At 38.7% G+C, this 20,835-nt stretch overlaps 1 protein-coding gene across 2 annotated transcripts; it reads left to right on the forward strand.

The window, feature by feature from the left end:
* Positions 1-972: 972 nt before the first annotated feature.
* On the forward strand, positions 973-17,101 carry LOC125459430 (galanin peptides). Of its 2 annotated transcripts, none has more exons than XM_048545885.2 (6): positions 973-1,135; positions 1,260-1,340; positions 3,069-3,123; positions 7,059-7,145; positions 7,562-7,639; positions 16,847-17,101. In XM_048545885.2, the coding sequence occupies exons 2-6, from the start codon at positions 1,260-1,262 to the stop codon at positions 16,903-16,905; spliced, it is 360 nt and encodes a 119-aa protein (XP_048401842.1). In that variant the 5' UTR covers positions 973-1,135; the 3' UTR covers positions 16,906-17,101. The 2 variants fall into 2 exon arrangements, with proteins under 2 accessions (XP_048401842.1, XP_048401841.1); XM_048545884.2 differs by having other exon boundaries at positions 976-1,135; positions 3,066-3,123.
* The last annotated feature ends 3,734 nt before the right edge of the window (positions 17,102-20,835 follow it).

Below are 20,835 nucleotides of genomic sequence, written 5' to 3' on the forward strand. Positions count from 1 at the left end.
TCTTTCCAATATAAGAATGGGTTTGATTCCTGCTCAGCCGTGTGATGGAAAGAGTTGGAGCTTCTATCTTCATTATCCATAATTACAAACAACATTGTGCAGCAAGGTGAATTCCCTGAATGATCTTCAAAACACATAACCCTACAATGCTGAACTCAAGGAAGATTGCACCATTGTATTGTTTTTCCAGTACCTTACCAGTGAAATTTCATATATTCATCGGTAGTTCCTTTCATCTAAAATTTACAAAGGTTTTGAGTACTAAATTTAGTGTCATCTAAATATTACTGCTTTGTCGACCTAATTAACTGTAAGCTGTGAACCTGGGTTGTACACTTCCATTATTTAATTTTTTAAAAAGCCCATTCCCCCAAACGAATGAAAAGATGTCTCTGAAGCCTGTAAACCTTGATTTACAACAGAAACTGTGACCAGCTTAAGACAACCGCTTGTATTTACAATTGTGGAAATAAGTAATGACATAGAGCGACGTGTTTTTATATCCAATTATATCCAGGATTAAAAAGCATTGAAATTGCAGATATTTTGATCTGCAATATCGGTTCACTAGTCACGGGGAAGAATTTAAAAAACTACAACCTAATTCTGACAAAGGAGTGTCAGTGTTTTTGTATTTTTTAGAAAGTATGCGTGTCATACACGGCAAAAAATAAGGGTCTGGAGAGGAAAGAAAATAATTTCAATACTCGCGGAGACGAAGTGTTTGATTCGAAGTCAGATGTGACAATTCATAGCTAGTATATACCAGGCAATTTACCCGTTGGGCAGCCAGCCGTTGGGACAGTGCACTCGTCAAATGTAATTATCTGCTTCGTGTCTTTCTGCAGCCAAATTACCTAAAAGTATATTTCATTTAATTGGTGTAATTTTGGATCTAATGGGAGTGACATACAGAGAAAATAGAGCTCGTGACGCTGGAGGCAGATTGGTGAGCCGATCGGCTTCGCATATAAACACACAGCCCGCTGCACTCTCGACAATAACTTCTGTGATGATAGATATTGCTCTCGTCAAGAAGCAAAGTTGTTAATTCAGCAACTGTCGGGGCTTCAACCATTTGATGTAGCAGATCATATCGTCGAATTTAGAAGAAAACACTCAGAGGAAAAACAGGGTAAGATCGCAATAGTCATGCCAATAAGTATCTATTTACTTTGTTGTCTTAAAATGATGTTCTATTTTTCTCTGGGATAGTTCTTCAGGAATTCTATTATTTTCTTCTTCCCCTCCCTTTTCAGATGCCACGATTTGCCAGTCTCCTCTGTCTCTCTCTAGTCTTGTGTGTCGCCGTCTCCCATTCTTTCGGGTTAGTTCTTTCGGTGAGTTCTTTCTGAAGTGCCTAATTTCTTAGTTCAGATACTCCATGTATCGTGTGCCAAATTTCTCTGCGTAAATTTGGACCTAACGCTGCCCATTTCGCGACTTTCTCCTTTTCTACATAAATACAGGATTGGTTTTTAAAAATGTCAGAGTATAATCATACGGACGACAATGTTAATACTGTTAATCCGAGACGAAAATAGTGTTTTAAACGCATGGCAGATATTATTTTAACAACTGAGAAGGGAAAAGTAAATACTCAAAATGAGAAAGAGTAGGATTAAGGGATCTCTGCTGCAGACTGCCATCTATTAAATAACAGTTGAAACGTTACTATTCAAAATGGAAATGGCATACTATTGATGCTGCCTATTTATTTCTGATTTTGAAATTGTATGATAATTCTGGACGTTGGGTCTTTGGCTATACCATGCAATAAAGGTCACCCGAAACATGTGCATTTGAGAGCATTTGGGGAATATTGGGGAACGATGAAGGCGGAACGGGAGTGAGAGAGACTTCAGATGGCTTGGTGAAAACTGTTCAGAAAAACCCTACCGTGTAGGTTTGATTCTCCCGAAAGGTGAAGTTTAACTACTCAAAGGATTTGTACCGGGGCGAGGTGTCCACCAAAAGCTAGTCTCTCAACGTTTTAACTCCACAGACTTTAGTAGCTGCTTGCCCAAAATGGACAAAAGGTGACACTGGGAAAATGTGCACGAGTGGAGTAGGAAATAAGACAATATTGGTTTCCGTAAAGAAAAGGCTCTCAAGTAAGATGAATCATAAACGAGAGTTTTTGGGAGACAGTCTTGTGAGGGAAGAAATCAACTCCAACTCCAAGGCAGAGGTGACCTAAATATTCTGCCAGGTCTGGAAAAGCACCTCATCTGGCTTGACAAGAGCATAAAGTGGCTTCTTTTAGTCCCAGATCATGTTCTCGTTGCCTTTTATATACCAAGAAAGCTGTGGCAGTTTATTCATTCAAGTTAGGGTTTAACAATAAATCTGAGACTTTATTGCTCCCAGCTGGCTACGGACAGGTGTCTTTGCCACCTCAGAACGGCACAATCAAATCAGAATTTGTACGGCGCAAATCAGTATATCACCAGGCTATCTTAACTAACGGCAGTATGTATGTTTAAAATTGCGGATCAGGTCTTATTCTGTTGATTCAGTTTACCCATCAGGACCACTGATGGGATTTTTTTTAAGTGCTATCTACCCTGCAGTACCTTTTTTTTGTTTTGAATGTGTTTTTTCTTTTATTTTTGCAAACATTATTCTATTCACTGCGCATCTACTGCTTTTTGTCCATTCAGTCAAACCCATCTCTTTACGAATGATTCAGTCTGAAATTTGCACTGCATCTTGCTAAATGTCTCATCAACCATTCTTGTCTTTCAGTCAAAATTGTTTTGTTTTTGGAATTCTCAACCCTCAAGTTATTAAATAGGGTATTTTGTACGGCTCAGTTTTCCTTCTTTTATTCATTGTAAATGAGGACCAGAAAACTATGGAGTCATCAATTTGTGGAGGATGACATCGCTTTTAAAAACTGTAGCTATTTTTCAGTATTGTACCCTAATTTTTATTCACCATTTCAAAAGGGAACTAGTGCAATTTAACCTTCCCTTCTGGAAGTAGTAGCTTTGTGTTTTAAAATATACGTGGATGTTTTGTTATTCTGGTACCTAAAAGTTGTTCATGAAATATTTCTGCAGCAGGCAAAAGATAAACGGGGGTGGACATTAAACAGCGCAGGATATCTCCTAGGACCACGTGAGTACTCTTTCAGCAAGTGCTAAATAATATTGTAAATTTGTAATATGTTTAAGATAATGTCAATCCTCTATCTCAATTCCTAAGCTGTGATGTTCCCTGTCAAATATCTGAACAGTATTTCAGTTGGTGGCATGTTGAACTTAACAGCACTGTGGGAATATGTTTTATCCTAAATGGTGTTAGTCTAAGCAAATGGTCCATTATCATCTCCTCCAACTACATCTCTTCCAAGTCAGCTACAACTTGGCTATAAATGCCAACCTTCCAAGTAATGTCCATATTTCTAATTTGGAATTTTACAAATCTGTTCTCTGGCTATATCTTGGTGTAATGTGTGGCTATATCTTAATGTAATGTGTAGCATAACAGTTAATTGGTGGAATCCAATCTAGAGGAGAAAAATCTGAAATATCTCATTCATTATCCTTTTTTTTTGAAAACTGAGATCCTACGAATTATTTTGTGATTAGTCAGCTGTACAAGTGTCCTGCCCTAGTATCTCCCCTAGATTTATGCACCTCCCTGCAAGTAGCAGTAATTAATAATCAGTTTTTTTGTGCCAAACGTTATTCTCTCTACGTGATCAAGATGATTGTTCATATACTTTTTTTCAGCTGAAATCAACTCACTCTGCATGAAATGTAGATGTAACTATAAAGTTCTGCACTGTAGAAACAGACCTTTCAGCCCAACATGTCCATTCTGAGCATACTTCCTAAACTGAATAATGCAAGTCAAGATAGGTCGTATTAACGGGTTTTCCTTTGTCAACATTGTTCATTGCCACCTCAAAGAATTCTAACAGATTTGTTAGGCTTGACTTCCCCTTGGCGAAGCCATGCTGACTGACCTCTGTTTTATCATGCACTTCCAAGTACTGTAAACTTTAGCAATGACAAAGTTTGCATATATCTTTTGTGTTCTCAATGAATGTTTGTTTCCCCAAATTGCTTTTTCACTGGGCACTGTGTTCTATGTGTTGACGGAGACTGGGGATTCTTTCTGTCCTTGCTGTAACCTATTCATATTCTTTCTTCCCTCTCTGGGCTCAAAAATAACTTGAATTAGTGTGTATTTATGAGTCTGGCACTGTTGTCTTTCCAGTTCATATTCATTACTGTCATAGCTGAGGTCACTTTCTGAGATGATCTTTGCACTACTCCTTGCCATATAGCCCAAAATTCTCCAGTCTTCCAATAACACAAAAATCATTACACTTACTGTCAGCCTTCTAGCAGCTCTCCGAATTGTTTATAGATATCAGTGATCTAAACAAGACTAAGTACTTGTGGTACAGTTCGCTCAGACAATAGGCCCGATCATAATTTGTGCATGCCATAGTCCAGCACCCTACAGATCAGCAATCGACAAAAAAATTAGAGTTATACATGTTAAATGTTGAGTTCACAAAGTCTATGGTGTTAGGAGTTTTAACAAATATTCAGTGACCTGCATTAAATTGTATGTGTCGTTGTGCTACCCTGGACATATTTTACCCAATTCATGTTTGGCCTCAACTGGTCTGAACTGCAACATGTTAAATCAGAGATGTGAGCTCTATCCCAAGCCATTGATGACCTTTTCAGAAGTCATTGGATATGGTGTCTCATCCTTTCAATGGCTACTCTTGCCAGGTGCCCCTTAGGATATCTTGCATTTCAGTAAGATTTGTCTTCTAAACTACTTTGTATATGGGCTCACTCTACTCAACTTTGCTCATCAGACATTCATCCCAGGAATGTATCTAGTAAACCTTGCCTGAATGCATCTCTCCTCAAATGCTTTACCTACGCAAAGGTAGGCAATCCCCTAATGGTGTTGTTACTGGACTGTTAATCCACAGATCGAGGTAATGTCCTGGGGATCCAGTTCGATTCTCACCACGGCCGATGGTGGAATTTGAATTCAGTAAAAATTCAGAATTAAGAGTGTAATGATAGTGCATCCGTTGTCGATCGTTGGAAGACACCTGTCAGGTTTATCAACATCCTTTCAGGGGCAACTCCCTCATCTCATGAATTTTTTTTAAATGTACTGCTGTACTTAGTTAACTTAGCCACATTAGGAGCATTTAAACAGTCCTTGGATAAGCATATGGATAATGATGGAATAGTGTAGGGCGAGGGGCTTAGATTAGTTCATAGGTCAGTGCAAAATCAAGGGCCGAAGGGCCTGTTCTGTGCTATATTGTTCTATGTTCTATGTTCTATGAATTAGTCCCATTTATCGGCATTTGGTCCATTTCCCTCTAAACCCTTCCTATTCACATGCCCATCCTTTTTGTACCAGCCTCCACCACTTTGTCTGGCAGATCATTCCATACATGCATCACCCTCTGCACGAAAAACTTGCCCCTCAGCTCCCTTCAAATTTTTTTGCCTTTTCACCTTAAACCTTTGCCCTCTAGTTTTGAACTTTCCTACACTGGGGAAAAGGCCCTGCTTATTCATCTTATCTAAGCCGGTCATGATTTTATAAACCTCCGTAAGGTCACCCCTCACCCCTGTGCCATCATTTTGGCAGTGCATCTACCAACAGATTTATTGAGGCAGCTAGATTTCTTTTTGATTATGAATAAGAGTAGAGTAGTGGTTATACTGCTCGAATTGTCGCTGAAAAACCAGGGGTAATAAACCACTTTCCTCCATTATAAAGACACAAAACTTTGCAAATGCTGAGCATCCTAAATGAACAGAAGATGTTGATGATCATGCAGGATGTGAAACAAAGTTAAATATTTGGGTCAAAGCTGGAAAAAAAATTAGAAGTAATGGACTTCAGCGAGTATTAAGGTGAAGGGGGGGAGAAAAGAGCAAAACGCTAGTTCTGTGGTGGGTGGAAGAGATTAATAAATAAATAACAAAATGTCATTGCAGTGTCCAAACATATTCTTTTTGATCAATTATAGTGATCATATGTTTTGACCTAGTAGCTCTCAACAAGTTGGTGTGTTGTTGTGAAGTTAACACAGGATGTGAAGATATCTTTCATCACAAAATATGTACAATTATCTATGTTCATAGAATAAATCCAAGATTGATTTAAGGACTGGACAAAATAGTTATTATTCATGTCATAGTTGGTATCCAGACCACTGCTGGAAATTGTACATTGTTTATTGAGGCCAAGATCAGAAATGTATCAAAGTGTATTGACTACATTCAATCATTTTAGATGAGGCTTTGAAATGCTTTAAGAAACATGTATACTCATATCTTCTTGCTATGAAGGGCAACATGCCACTTGCCTTCACCACCTGAAGCATCTGCATACGTGTTTTCAGAGACAAGTATACAAGGTCACATGGGTCTCATTGCACTGTGCCCCTTTCCGAATCTATCACCATTTCAGTTAATAATCTGCCTTTTATTTTGCTTCCAAAGTGAATAACTTCAACATTTATTCACATTATGCTGCATATGTCATGTACTTGCCCACTCACTTCACTTGTCCAAACCATACTGAAACATCTCTACCTTCCTTACAGTTCACACTCCTACCTAGCTTTGTTGTGTGAAAATATGGAAATGTTCCATTTAATTTCTTCATCTAAATCTTAACATGTGGAATGAATAGCTGGTGTCCAAACACTGATTCCTGCAGTATTTCACTGCCTATCATTTGAAAAAAGACTTGTTTATCACTCGTTTTTCTGTCTGCCAACCCGTTTTCTATTCATGTCCGTACACGGCCCTCAATCCCATGTGCTTTAATTTTACATACTAATCTGTTGTGTGGGACCTTATCAGAAATGGGTGGATATTGAACTGTTAAGTTTCATCAAGCAATGTGAAACCAAAGTTAAGCACTAAATTATCCAGAAAAATCATTTGCCGTAAACATTACATTTCCACAATTCTGTTGAACAGTTTTGGTATCGCAGTAATAATAAAAGTTCTTAATGTTGAATTTGATCATTGTCCTAATCACAGATGCTGTGGATAATCACCGATCCTTAAGTGACAAGAATGGACTTGCTGGCAAACGTGAACTGCATCTTGAAGATGAACTTAAACATGGTAAGAGAAAGTAATCAATTTGTTCGTCCCTACATTACAGACCAAAACAAATGCCACAAGTTAGTTTCACAAACTGAATGTGCTTCTGAATCAGAAGGAGCAAATAAATAGTTAGATGATGTCTCCATCAAAATAATACATTTCATTGCAATGAAAAGCATAGCATGTAGGATGAGTTAGAATGGGCAAAAGCATCTGACTTTCTGATAATTACAAATCATAGGAATGATTGGAACAAATTGATTGCATGTCAATTGTCCTTTTTGAAATATTATTGGGCTTTTTACACTCTGATTCTTCAATCTAACTTAGAAATGTTTTATGATAGAATGTTAGCAATCTTCAATTCACCTTTTTTTACCAAAAGTATTTTTTGTAGATTAAATATGATAAACCTTGATTTGCATGTTTTTCAGGTAACTTGCTACAAAACCTTGCTGATGAAAGTGCTGCTCGCATAGCCATTGAATTTCTTGTATACTGGCATCTAAAAGGTAGGACTAATTGATACTGAAATCACTTTCTATCCAAAGAGTAAGAAGAGGGTTTGGAACCAAAACAAGTGAAGTAATGTACTGACCTGTCATAATTTAAAGGTGGGCTGTATGGTCGCCTCCTCTTACATTCCTATTTATGTCCTGTCAACTGTTCACTGACTCTTTTGGACTCTTGTAATTTCCAAGTTTATACTCATTGATCATCATCCATTCATATAAGTGTGACAAGAAATGAAGATAAATAAGTGGAAGATCATAAAGCATTTGGATCCCACAGAAGATAGTCAAGATTGGCATATTTGAGCTACATGAATTAATGAATGTTTTAGGTAGCAGTAGTATTAAACATTTTTGTTAAATATTGCATATGTAAAATAACGAAGGTAATGGTGGATAAAATAAATGTGATTTGCATTAGTTAAAAAATTTGCAAAGTTATCACTGAATTGGTTAAAGGCAAGTAAGGGGCATTTGAATAGAAACATAGCATAGGATCTAAAATAAACAACTGGGATTGGTGACAAGAAAATAAGGTTAACCTAGTTTATTATGGATACAAATAGGTGGGGTGGGTTTCCGATTAGGCACAACTTGATTAAGATAAGTTGAATGTAAAATTTTATGTCAATGATTTGCTACACATAATTAAAATCAAAAACTTATTTGGACGCTAAGCTTTCAACTAGAAGTAAGTGAAATAAGAACCATAAGATAGTAAATTTACCAAGTTGGACATAGTTTTAATCAACCTGTTCAGATTTGTTATGATACATATCTGGAGCAGGCGGGACAATGAGCTACGAATGTGCCACAACAGCCCCCATCTAACCTGGACATAAAATTAGCAAGATTTGAATACATGATGACTAAGTATACTATAAGGCATTTTTATAATCCCCCTATTGTGTTTGAACTAAACTTTGACCACTTTGTCTGGTAGAGTAGCCTGACCATTTTGAGAAAAAAATAGTTTTTTATTTCAAATTTCATTTTCTGTTATTGTGTTCTAGTCCTACCAGCCTTCTTTATATATTGAACAGTATGTGTCATGCCTTTACATATATCAAAATGTTAAATCTAAATGGACTTAAGCAATCACATTGCCTTTGGTTTGATAATTGTAGAAATTACCAAACTTCAGTTTTTTAAAATCTGTCAATAAATGTGTTAATGTTGATCATACCTGCAGCTGAAATTACACCAAATATCCCACTTCAAACTCTGTCAACTCTTTTTTTTCATGTGACAGCCAATAGTCAGGACTTGGTTTAAAACAGTTGGTCCGCTTAGGAATTTTGTTAGGTGCATGCTGCCATATGAGTGAGTTCAGCAAGAGAATTGCTTTCCATCCATTTGCCCACTTTATATACAATATATATAAGAGAATTTTGAATTGATGCGTGATATTGCAATATATATTGGATTGATTTTGACGTCCTGATCGAACCCATGATAATCCAATAATTTTTCATTCAAAGGTGAATTATGACTTGGCAAGGTTTGCTGAAGCTAAAAGAACATGATTTGGTTCACATTGGAGGTTTGGATGAGACTGACATTGTGACCTAGAAGACTTTGAAATGAAAATAACACAAAATTGGCATGTAATTTGGGTGGATGTGTTTGAGAATTGGATGCAAGATTTCCAAAATAGTGTTGTGACAGATTAAGTAGATTGACCAAGAGGTTTGGATATGATTTGAGTAAAACAAGAAACCAGCTGATTTTTTTTTTGGTTTGAACTGAAAGGAAATAAAATTGGTAACAAGAAGTCAGAAAATATCAGGGACTAAAAGACAGGATAAATGAAGCCACATGGAATACACATTTTAAGAGGAATGCATGCATCACTCTCTCTCAAAATGAAGATCTGAAGGTGCAAACAAAGAGACATGGATATAATCTAATTGCAATAGGGTTACAGATTATATGGCAGCGTGGTGACTAGCTTGAGAAATGAATGTTGAAAGCTATTCAACATTTTAGCAAGAAGGATGAAAAAGTGGAGTTGTGCCAGTGATTAGAGATGGGATCAGTACACTAGTATGGTATGTTCTGCAGGTGAAAGAGCAAAGAACGCCTGATGTTTGGGACCTGAAATACACAAATTCTCTGGAGAGTCTAGGCAGACTAAGGAATTATTGATAGCAAGGAAAGAAAACTAAATAGGTGAAAATGGGTTGACTTTGCTGAAAGCAACCCAATCATCATAGGACCTGGATGTGGGGTGAGAAAAAGGCCTGGAAGGAGATGATCATGCTCTAAAATTGTTAAACCTTTGAGTCCCGAAGGCTCTAAGGTCCCCTATATGGAATTTGTTTGGGTACAGCTAAGAAACAACAAGAGGCAGAAGACATTAGTTGAAATTATTTATAGGCAAAAGAAGTAATGGTGTTTTGGCACTTTAATGTTTATTATGGGATGAGTGAAACATATAGCATGGGCAACATAATTATCAAAGGTGACTTTAGTGTGCATATAGCCTGGACAAAGTAACTGTGCACAAATTACAGAACTTCTGGATTTTTTGTGTAGGAGCATATCCCCCAATTGGGGACAAAGAATCTGGAGGCAAGCACGATTCAGGCAAGTGAAAGACTTTTATTCAAGCAGAAACTGGTTGGTGCAAGGAGAGGGCCAAAAGATCTTCCACGAATATGTCCTTAACAATGAGAACTCAATTATTCTGTTAATCTTTGGCTTAGATCAGAAAGAGATCAATGGCACGCTCTGATTTTAACAGTGAAATACAGCACTTTTGTACATTTTCTGTTACAATAACAAATTCAGCGTAGTCACTGTTCCTCCCCCTTAATCGATATATTCAGTCTCGTGGGACACCTAATTAATGATGTTTATTCCTATGAACAGCGCCAGGTTCCCATGATCTCGTGGTGTTTACTAGACATTGTAATCTCTGGCCCTTGGAATCTTTCTATGCATCCTATTCATTCACATTCCAAAGTTAGTGGCTATACTCCTTACCTCTAAGGACAGCTTGAATTCTATTATTCATTGTATTACATATGCCTTCTTTTATCAACTTCAGCCATTCCTTATTTCCCATTATCCTAATTATGTATATAAAAATACAAAAGCCAGTTAATTTTAACTAATTGCTATATGGTTGATTTCTGTTAGAAGGTAAAAATATTCAGCTACTTCTACTGTTAACACTTTAAATTAATGGGTTGTGAACAATCTATTTTGCTCAGGATGTAAGAGAAGATCTTTCTTAAGACTAAGTTTCACATCTAGGTTTAAGTATTTTTTTCTAATCCTTGTATTATACTTTGGTTATGTGTATCTATCCTTTGTGTTGAAAACTACTTCTATGATTATCTGAAGAAGCTTTGACAAGAACCTATTTCTTAATATTGTGAGTAACTTCATAGAAACAATTTACTACAAAACAACTTTCGCTGTTCCCTTTGCAGCTACTTAGGGAATTAATCTGGCTGGTTCATGGGCTGAGACTCATACCTGGTGTTCTTCATTTTACTGGGACAATCATTCTTTTATTAATGAGGCTGAGATTAGTTACCTATCTATCCTTAGGCACCCTCTTATCAGAACTGTCTCAGATGGGAATGTACAGCATTCTTTTACTGACCTTCTAGTATTTGTTCAAAGTTACCACTATGTTTCACTGTGAACATTATTTTGACTAGTTGATAAAATGTGGAGCTGGAGGAGCACAGCACGTCAGACAATATCAGAGAAGCAGGAAAGTTGACGTTTTGGGTTGGGACCCTTTATCAGATCTCCTGACCTGAACCGTCAACTTTCCTGCTGTTCTGATGCTGTCTGACCTGCTGTGCCCCTTCAGCTCCACCCTTTATCAACTCTGAATTGCATCGTCTGCGATCCTTGCTATCTCCTATTTTGCTTAGTTGCAATTTTCTAATTTAAGCAGGTACAGGTCATTTTGTTTGGACAGGTACAGGTCACCTCCACAGATCACCTCTTTGGCTATACGCCACAATATAACTGTAGGATCATTATTAATGAACAATTCAAATCAGAGTCTATGAATCCAAGCCAGAGTTCAAGAGCCCAGATCAAAGTCCAAGAGTAGTCTTCTGTCAGCGACGTTGTATTCATGATCCTCTTTTTGTCATTGATGACCTGGTCATTTCCTTTAGTCATTCCACTAGTAGTCTGTTGGCTCGGTGGTATTTAGTAGGGCCTATCTCTTGGTCCGTAGCCATTTTGTGCTCACTCTTTTCATCAGCATAGGAATGGAACGTTTGAGAAAACCACAAACAAGATTATTAGGAACAGTTTCTCAAAGCAGTATGTTGAGTAGCCAACTAGAAAACATTGTTTCAGAGATAGTAGGAACTGCAGAGAGATAACAACTGAAGAAGGGTCTAGGCCTGAAACATCAGCTTTCCTGATCTCTGATGCTGCTTGGCCTGCGGTGTTCATCCAGCTCTACACCTTGTTAGTTCAACTAGAGAACATGCTGTTTTACATCGAGGGTTATGTAATGAAAGAGGGTTAACTGACAATTCTCTGAAAGAACCTTTAGACTGACCATAGTAAAATTTTACATTATGTTTGATGTGACGTATTTCACTCTAAAGCAATGGTATTAAATTTGAATAAGAAAAGCTATGAAGGCGTGAGGCAAAAGTCGGCTGAGATGGATTTGAAAAATACATTAAAATGCATGACTAATAAGCAATGAATAGTCTTTAAAGAACTATTATGACTTCTAGCAACTATACATCCCCCAAAGGTCCAAAAACTCATGATTAGTTTCCTGTGGCAAACAAAATTTGGGATTGTAGAACATTAATAGAAAAGGCCTAAACTTGACAAAAATAGCAGTGAATTTGAGAATTTGGAAACTTTTAAAATATACCAACAAACCGATAAGGATAGGAGGAGAATATGAATGCAATCTAGCAAAAAACCAAAAATGGATGATCAAAGTTTCTACAAATGTTTAAAAAGGAAACAGTTGGCTAATATGGACCCATTATAGGCAGAGTCAGGAGAATTTATAACAGGGAACAGAAAAATGGCAGAGAAGCTAAACATTTACTTAGATTTTCACTGAAGATTCAAGAAATCTCTCAGAACTAGAAATGAATGTATGGGGAGAATGAGTTGGAGGAAATTAGAATTAATAAGAATGTACTGGAGCAATTTAATTGGGCTGATAAGTTCCTGTGACATGACAGACTAAATCCCAGAGTGCTGATGGAGGTGATTTTAGAGATAGTGGAGCCGTTGGTAATCTTGGATTCTATAGTTTTTGAACAATTCTCCAGACAGGAGGGTAGAAAATGTTATCCCACTCTGTGAGAGGGGGCAGGGGTGGGAGGAGTGGCAGGAGGTGGATGGACGGGGCATTAGTCTTACACCAGCCATAGCAAAAATGCTAGAATCTATTTTAAAGGATGTGATAAATAGACGCTTGAACAATCTGTTTGGACATAGTCAGGATGGATTTGCAAACAGCAAATTGTGTTTGATTAACTTGAAGTCTTTTTAAGATGTTACTAACAACTGATACAGGAGAGTCAATGGACACAGTGTACTTAGAACAATGGCAGATGCAGTATAATTTAGATAAATGTGAAGTTACTCACTTCGGAAACAAAAACAACAAGGCTGATTACTATCTGAATGGCAATAAATTGGGAGAGAGGAGTGTGCAGCGAGACGTGGGCGTCCTTGTGCACCAGTTGCTGATGGTAAACATGCAGGTGCAGCAGGTGGTAAAGAAGGCAAATGGTATGTTCACCTTCATTGCAAGAGGTTTCGAGTACAGGAGCAGGGAAGTGTTGTTGCAGCTATACAGGGCTTGGTAAGGCCACATCTGGAATATTGTGTACAGTTTTGGTCTCCTTTTCTGCGGAAGGATGCTCTTGATCTCGAGGGAGTACAGCGAAGGTTTATCAGGCTGATTCCAGGAATAGCAGGCCTGACATAAGAGTAGAGATTGACTGACTAGTTTGGGATTATTTTCACTAGAATTCAGATGAATGAGAGTTAGAGACGTATAAAATTCTGCTAGGACTGGACAGGGTAGATAGAGGAAGGATGTACCCAATGGTGGGTGTGTCCAAAACCAGGGGTCACAGTATGAGGATCCGGGTAGAGGATTTAGGATGGAGATAGAACAGAGAACATAGAACAATACAGCGCAGAACAGGCCCTTCGGCCCTCGATGTTGCACCAACCTGTGAACTTATCTAAGCCTCTCTCCCTACACTATCCCATCATTATCCATATGCTTATCCAAGGATTGTTTAAATGCCCCTAATGTGGCTGAGTTAACTACATTGGCAGGCAGGGCGTTCCACGCCCTTACCACTCTCTGAGTAAAGAACCTGCCTCTGACATCTGTCTTAAATCTATCACCCCTCAATTTGTAGCTATGCCCCCTTGTACAAGCTGAAATCATCATCAAGATCCTGCTGCAACTTCTGTTAAGCTTCCTGACAGTCCATGATACCACCTATTTGAGTGTCATCTGCAAACTTACTAATCATGCCTTGTGCATTCTCATCCGAATCATCGATACAGATAACAAACAGCAATAGGCCCATTACTGAGCCTTGAGGCACACCAATAGTCACAGGCCTCCAGTCAGACAAGCATCCTTCCAGTATAGAGATGAGACATTTTTTCACCCAAAGAGTGGTGAGCCTGTGGCATTCATTACCACAGGAAGTAGTTAATGCCAAAATATTGAATGTATTCAAGAGGCAACTATATTTAGCACATGGTGGGAATGGGTTTAAGGTTATGGGGAGAAAGCAGAATTAGGCTATTGAGTTGTACGATCAGCCATGATCGTGAAGAATGGCGGTGCAGGCTCGAAGGGCTGAATGGCTTCCTCCTGCTCCTATCTTCTATGTTTTCTATGTTAGGGGCTGGGTAGAAAAATTAAAGGACATGAGATTGGAATTAACATACTTTCATGGATTAATTATTAGTTAACAGACTGAAAACAGTAGGAATAAATGGGTAATTGTCACGTTGGCTGTGACTAATGGGATACCACAGAATCAAAACTTGGACCCCAGATGTCCTCATATATATTGTCTGTATTGCAAGAGGTTTTGGACATAGTGAAGTCTCCCTTCAATTGTAAAGGAGCTTGATTCAACTGCACCTATGCCCAGTTTTGGTGTCCTTATCTCCAGAAAGATAATTTTGCTCTGCAGTGAGTGCAATAAAGCTTCACCAGACTTGTTCCCACAATGGCTGGATTGTTTTATGAAGGAAGATTGGGCAAACTGGCCTGTATTCCCAGGAATTTAGATGAATGAGAGGTTATCTTTTTGAAACCTACAAAATGTCTAAAGGGATAGACTGGCTAAATGCAGATAATGCTTTCCTCTGGTTGGGGTCTAGAACCAGGGGCCTCAATTTTAAAATAAGTGAATGCCACTTGAATCCAGAATGAGAAATTTGTTTTTACTGAAATGTGAACATTTGTTATTCTCCACCAAAGGGCTGTGGAAGCTCAGTCTGAGTATATATAAGGTAGTGATTGATTGATTTTTCTAATTAACATTGGTATACAGAGTTATAGGGATGGGATGGGTAAAAGGCTTTGAAGTATTTGATCAGTGACGATCATGGCTGAATGGCCAGTTGAATGGTACAGTTGAATGCCCTATTCCTGTTCTAACATTTTCCTGAAAGCAATGAATAGTTAAAGCAAGATGACCAAGACTCAATAACCTATGTTTTACATAGGAGGTCCTTGACATTTTTTTGAAACAAAACGCTTCTACTTACAAACGCAATTCAATACAAGTGTGTAACTTTTAAAGACCCAACATTCAAACATTTCCTATACTTACCGACAGCTGCTTTGCATTGCCCTGCATTGTGTTCCAACTTGTGTGCAAAGACTTGTGACAGACTCCAGAATAAAATCCGTTCACAACCCAGGGACTTGCTATCTTTTGTTTAGAAATGGTGATGGATCAGACAGTTGACTAGTATCTATTAGCGTTAATACAATTGGATGTTATATATCCTGCCCAACATAAACAATGAAGGCTCATGGTTAGAAATTATAAAATGTAGGAAAGTGAGATAAATCCAACACTAGATACAAGTTGTGGCGTGATTTCAGGCCTGAATTGATTGAGCAAAATCTAATTAGAAATGGTGTTGGTGAGTGGCGACCCAAAATTAGTGAAAGGATAAAGATGAATTAACACCTTGAATATATACAAACTGTTTTTTTTCTCTGGGATTACAATATGGGATGAGTTATTGTTTATAACATGGAATGACATGAACTAAATTAGGGACGCTACAATTTTTTTTCTTAGACTTGGAACACTGTCTCAGTTAAAAATCTTCACACTCTTGGATTTTGAGGCTAATCTCATCACCACAAGGTGATCATTTATAGACATGGTGGTTAAGTCATTTAGCATGCTTGCCTCAGACCTTTTGCGTATCAGATTTGGGATGTCATGTTAAGGTTGTACAGGACATAGCTGATGTTTCTTCTGAAGTGTCATATCCAGTCTGGTCGCCCAACTATGGCAAGGATATTATTACACTGGACAAGGTCAGAAAAGATTTACCAATACGTTGCCATGAATTAAGGTTTGAGTTATAGGTAGAGGCTGGACATGCTGGGACATTTTTCACTGGAGTGTAGGAAATTGAGAGGTGAACTTATAAAGGTGTATAAAATCATGGGGTGGGGTGCGGGGAGTAGAGATAAGGTGAATTGCAGGAGTCTTTTCCCAAGGGTGGAGAATTTTGAGTGAAAGAGGCATATTTTTATGGTGAGAGGAGAGATTTTAAAATAGGGGCAACTTTTTCTTACAGTGGTTCGTATGTGAACGAACTTCCAGAGGAAGTGGAGGATGTGGACACAGTTACAACATTCAAAAGACATTTGGACAAGTACATGAATAAGAAATGTTTGGAGGGATAGTGACCAAGTGCAGGTGGAACTAGTTTAGTTTGGGATTACGGTCGGCTTGGACTGAAGGTCTGTTTCCATGCTGTATGACTCTGTGGCTTTTAAAAGATTGGTCTGGCTTTCATCTAAAATATTTATACAGAATTAAGTTCAAGTACAGTATTACAATTCTACACAATGGAAACTGAAAAAGAAATTTAATTGAAATTGTATTCATTTTTGCTCCACTAATAATATTTTTTCATGTTCTTAACTTGATCCTTACTGAATATAATTTGTTTCAGAGATTGGGGCACTTGACAATCTGCCATCACTGTTATCATCTGAAGTTCCCCAACCATAGTTTGGAACAACTCCTCTGGAACATGAACTGTGGAACTGGTGACTGCAACTCAACCTCTACAGTGAACAAGTCAAAGATTATTGATACCAGATTCTCAATCAACTTCCAGTACCTTTGACTTAGTATTAAGATGAATACTTTGTGAAAATAATTGCATTCCCAAATTGAAAAGATGTAAACCAATAAAATTAGCTGCTGCAACAATTGTATTTCACAGATTAGAATTTTTTTTTTCAATTTTCCTCTGCAAAACAGTACTAAAGTAACTGAGGAGCCCTTAAGCATCAAACTATTGCTCTTACATTCTGAGTTCATCAGTATACTTCCAGGTACAAAAAGAAATGCTAACTGGTCTCTTCATACCTCAGTACGAAGGACTTAGTGTAGCATTTTACAGCTAAACACCACTAACCTATACTCCTGCGTTAAATGGGCCTTTCATTACAATAGTTACATAAATTCAGAGTTTAAATATAGAGTATCATAACAGAAACATTAGTCTGGGACATGGTACAATCTCTTTATATTGACACAGTATTCAATTTTTCACTGGAGGGGTAATCAAACTTCTTTCAGAATTGTATTGTGTTTTCAATATACAGGTAAAATGTGTAGTTGATCTCAACACAGTTCCTTTGGTCTATCTTCCCCCATGAGTCTTTTCCTCACTTACCACCACCTCCTAACCCAACTAAAAACCAAACACAACAAAATGACCACTCTCTCCGTGACTCCCTTGTTCGCTCCACACTGCCCTCCAACCCCACCACACCCGGCACCTTCCCCTGCAACCGCAGGAAATGCTACACTTGTCCCCACACCTCCTCCCTCACCCCCATCCCAGGCCCCAAGATGACATTCCACATTAAGCAGAGGTTCACCTGCACATCTGCCAATGTGGTATACTGCATCCACTGTACCCGGTGCGGCTTTCTCTACATTGGGGAAACCAAGCGGAGGCTTGGGGACCGCTTTGCAGAACACCTCCGCTCAGTTCGCAACAAACAACTGCACCTCCCAGTCGCAAACCATTTCCACTCCCCCTCCCATTCTCTTGATGACATGTCCATCATGGGCCTCCTGCACTGCCACAATGATGCCACCCGAAGGTTGCAGGAACAGCAACTCATATTCCGCCTGGGAACCCTGCAGCCATATGGTATCAATGTGGACTTCACCAGTTTCAAAATCTCCCCTTCCCCCACTGCATCCCTAAACCAGCCCAGTTCATCCCCTCCCCCCACTGCACCACACAACCAGCCCAGCTCTTCCCCCCCACCCACTGCATCCCAAAACCAGTCCAACCTGTCTCTGCCTCCCTAACCGGTTCTTCCTCTCACCCATCCCTTCCTCCCACCCCAAGCCGCACCCCCAGCTACCTACTAACCTCATCCCACCTCCTTGACCTGTCCGTCTTCCCTGGACTGACCTATCCCCTCCCTACCTCCCCACCTACACCCTCTCCACCTATCTTCTTTACTCTCCATCTTCGGTCCGCCTCCCCCTCTCTCCCTATTTATTCCAGTTCCCTCCCCCCATCCCCCTCTCTGATGAAGGGTCTAGGCCCGAAACGTCAGCTTTTGTGCTCCTGAGATGCTGCTTGGCCTGCTGTGTTCATCCAGCCTCACATTTTATTATCTAACAACAAAATGAATGTTCCTTTAGTTAAGTGAAAAACCATTTCTGAAGTCAAGACTGAACAAGTGTAATGTTTAATCTTCTAATGTGCCCTTGATTGTCGGAAGTTACTAAATCCAACAATTAACGACATCTATTACTTTCAGCGTACTGGGTGCATTTAAGTCTTATTTTAAATTCCTTCCCTGCTTCCTTATTTGCACTTCTATAAAGACTTGTCCTGTTCCTTGCAAGTGCTTATATTTAAGCAAGTCTCAAGTGATTAGATTCATGAATTCTCTGAAAGCTGGAATTGTCATGACTAGGTTTCTATAAGACTATTCTAATATATTCACATTTTTTATAATAGTCAATTGCTTGTCATTTGGCATTTGGTAACAAATAGGAGAAACATCTAGCAGTCGAGTAGCATCCAGAAGATTTGCAATATTGGTATGGAAGTGTGGGTACTGATTTTTGGAGCAGTGTGGGGTTTGACAGTAGTATAGAAGGGAACTTGGTGGAAGATTTGGGGCAGGACTCATATCTGGTAGCACTGAGGCAACAGTGGTCAGACAGCACTTTGGAGCTTATTGTGTACGATAGCACTTGACAGTTTTTAAAGTCTGCCAGAAAGGAGAGAAAATCTTTATCATGACAAGTCAAAAGAAGTATTGTTTTACAATGAGTAGAACATTACACTTTAATAGTGCATAATGCAATATTCAACTACGAGTTATGCTCAAGTTATTCCCTTGGTGTAGGTTGGATTGTTCAAGCTTCAAATCTCTTAAAAAAAACACTTTGGTGTATCCAGGGTTCCTCAAGGACCTCATACTGGGTATTAGTGTCTCAATCTCTAGTTGCCAATAATAGGACATCATGGTGTTTTAGTTTATTCATAAGTAGTAATGCTGTAGATATGCAATCATACATGTCCAGGCCTACACAATTCAAACCAAACAAACTATTTAAATAAGAATCTGTGCACAACTACATCTCTATGCCTTGGAGGACTGGATTATTAAGAAGATGGGTAATTTTATATACAGAATCCCTACAGTGTGGAAACTGGCCATTCAGCCCACTGACTTACATCATTATGAATCTTATTTTAAGTATAAAATTTAATGGTAAAAGTAAACAAATTCTGAGTTTAATGGCTGTGATTAGAAAACCTTACACATTAGAAAGATTGGTCAGTTTTAGGTTTTAATTTGGAAGCTCCCAACATTTAAGATTCTTATCTCTATAACAGAGTATGATTGGGTACATTGAAATTCATATATATATTAAAAGAGAAATTAATGCGTTTATGCAGGGATGTTGTAATAGATACTATTATAATATCCTGTATCCAATTCAACAAGCAAAATAGAGATATTCTAACTAGATCAGATATGTAGTATAGAATCCCCACAGCATAGAAACAGACTCTTTGACTCTCAGAGCATCCCACTTGACCCATCCCCTAATTTACAAATCCTTGACCACCATGGACAATTTAGCATGGCTAATCCACCTAACCTGCACAGCTTTGGACTGTGGGAGGGAACCAGAGCACCCAGAGGAAACCCACACAGACATGGGGAGAATGTGCAAACTTCACACAGACAGTCATGTGAGGGTAGAATGGAACGTGGGTTCCTGGCACTGTGAGGCAGCAGTGCCACCCACTGAGCCACCCAAAACTCAATTTCACTCTGATGGGATGCAAATCCACAACCTTTGAATCACATGGTCTTCAAATCCATAGAAGTCCAATGCTCTCTCTCCATTGTGCCACAGAGAGTATTACGTCCAGGATCATCTCAAGGCAGATGTACTTATTACATAGATTTTAACATGTCAAATTAAAGTTTTTTACTTTAGTTGCTAAGTGATCTCTGATCAGTTATTTGGGTGGAAGGGGGAACTGTGACGAGGATGCAGAAATCCTCGAGCATGATTGCTCTGATGAAGGGTCCAGGCCCGAAACGGCAGCTTTTGTGCTCCTGAGGTGCTGCTTGGCCTGCTGTGTTCATCCAGCTTCACACTTTATTACCATGATTGCATAGGTTGGGTGAGTGGGTTAATCAATGGCAGATACAGTATAATTTGGATAAATGTGAAGTTATTCACTTTGAAAGCAAAAACAAGAAGGCAGATTACTACCTGAATGGCTATAAATTGGAAGAGGGGAGTGTGCAGCAGGACCTAGGCATCCTTGTGCGAGAGTTGCTGAAGGTTGGTATGCAGGTGCATCAGATGGTAAAAAAGGCAAATGGTATGTTGGCCTTCATTGCAAGAGCTTTCAAGTACATGAGCAGGGAT

Source organism: Stegostoma tigrinum, chromosome 17, assembly GCF_030684315.1.
Source record: "Stegostoma tigrinum isolate sSteTig4 chromosome 17, sSteTig4.hap1, whole genome shotgun sequence".
Taxonomy (NCBI): Eukaryota; Metazoa; Chordata; class Chondrichthyes; order Orectolobiformes; family Stegostomatidae; genus Stegostoma; species Stegostoma tigrinum.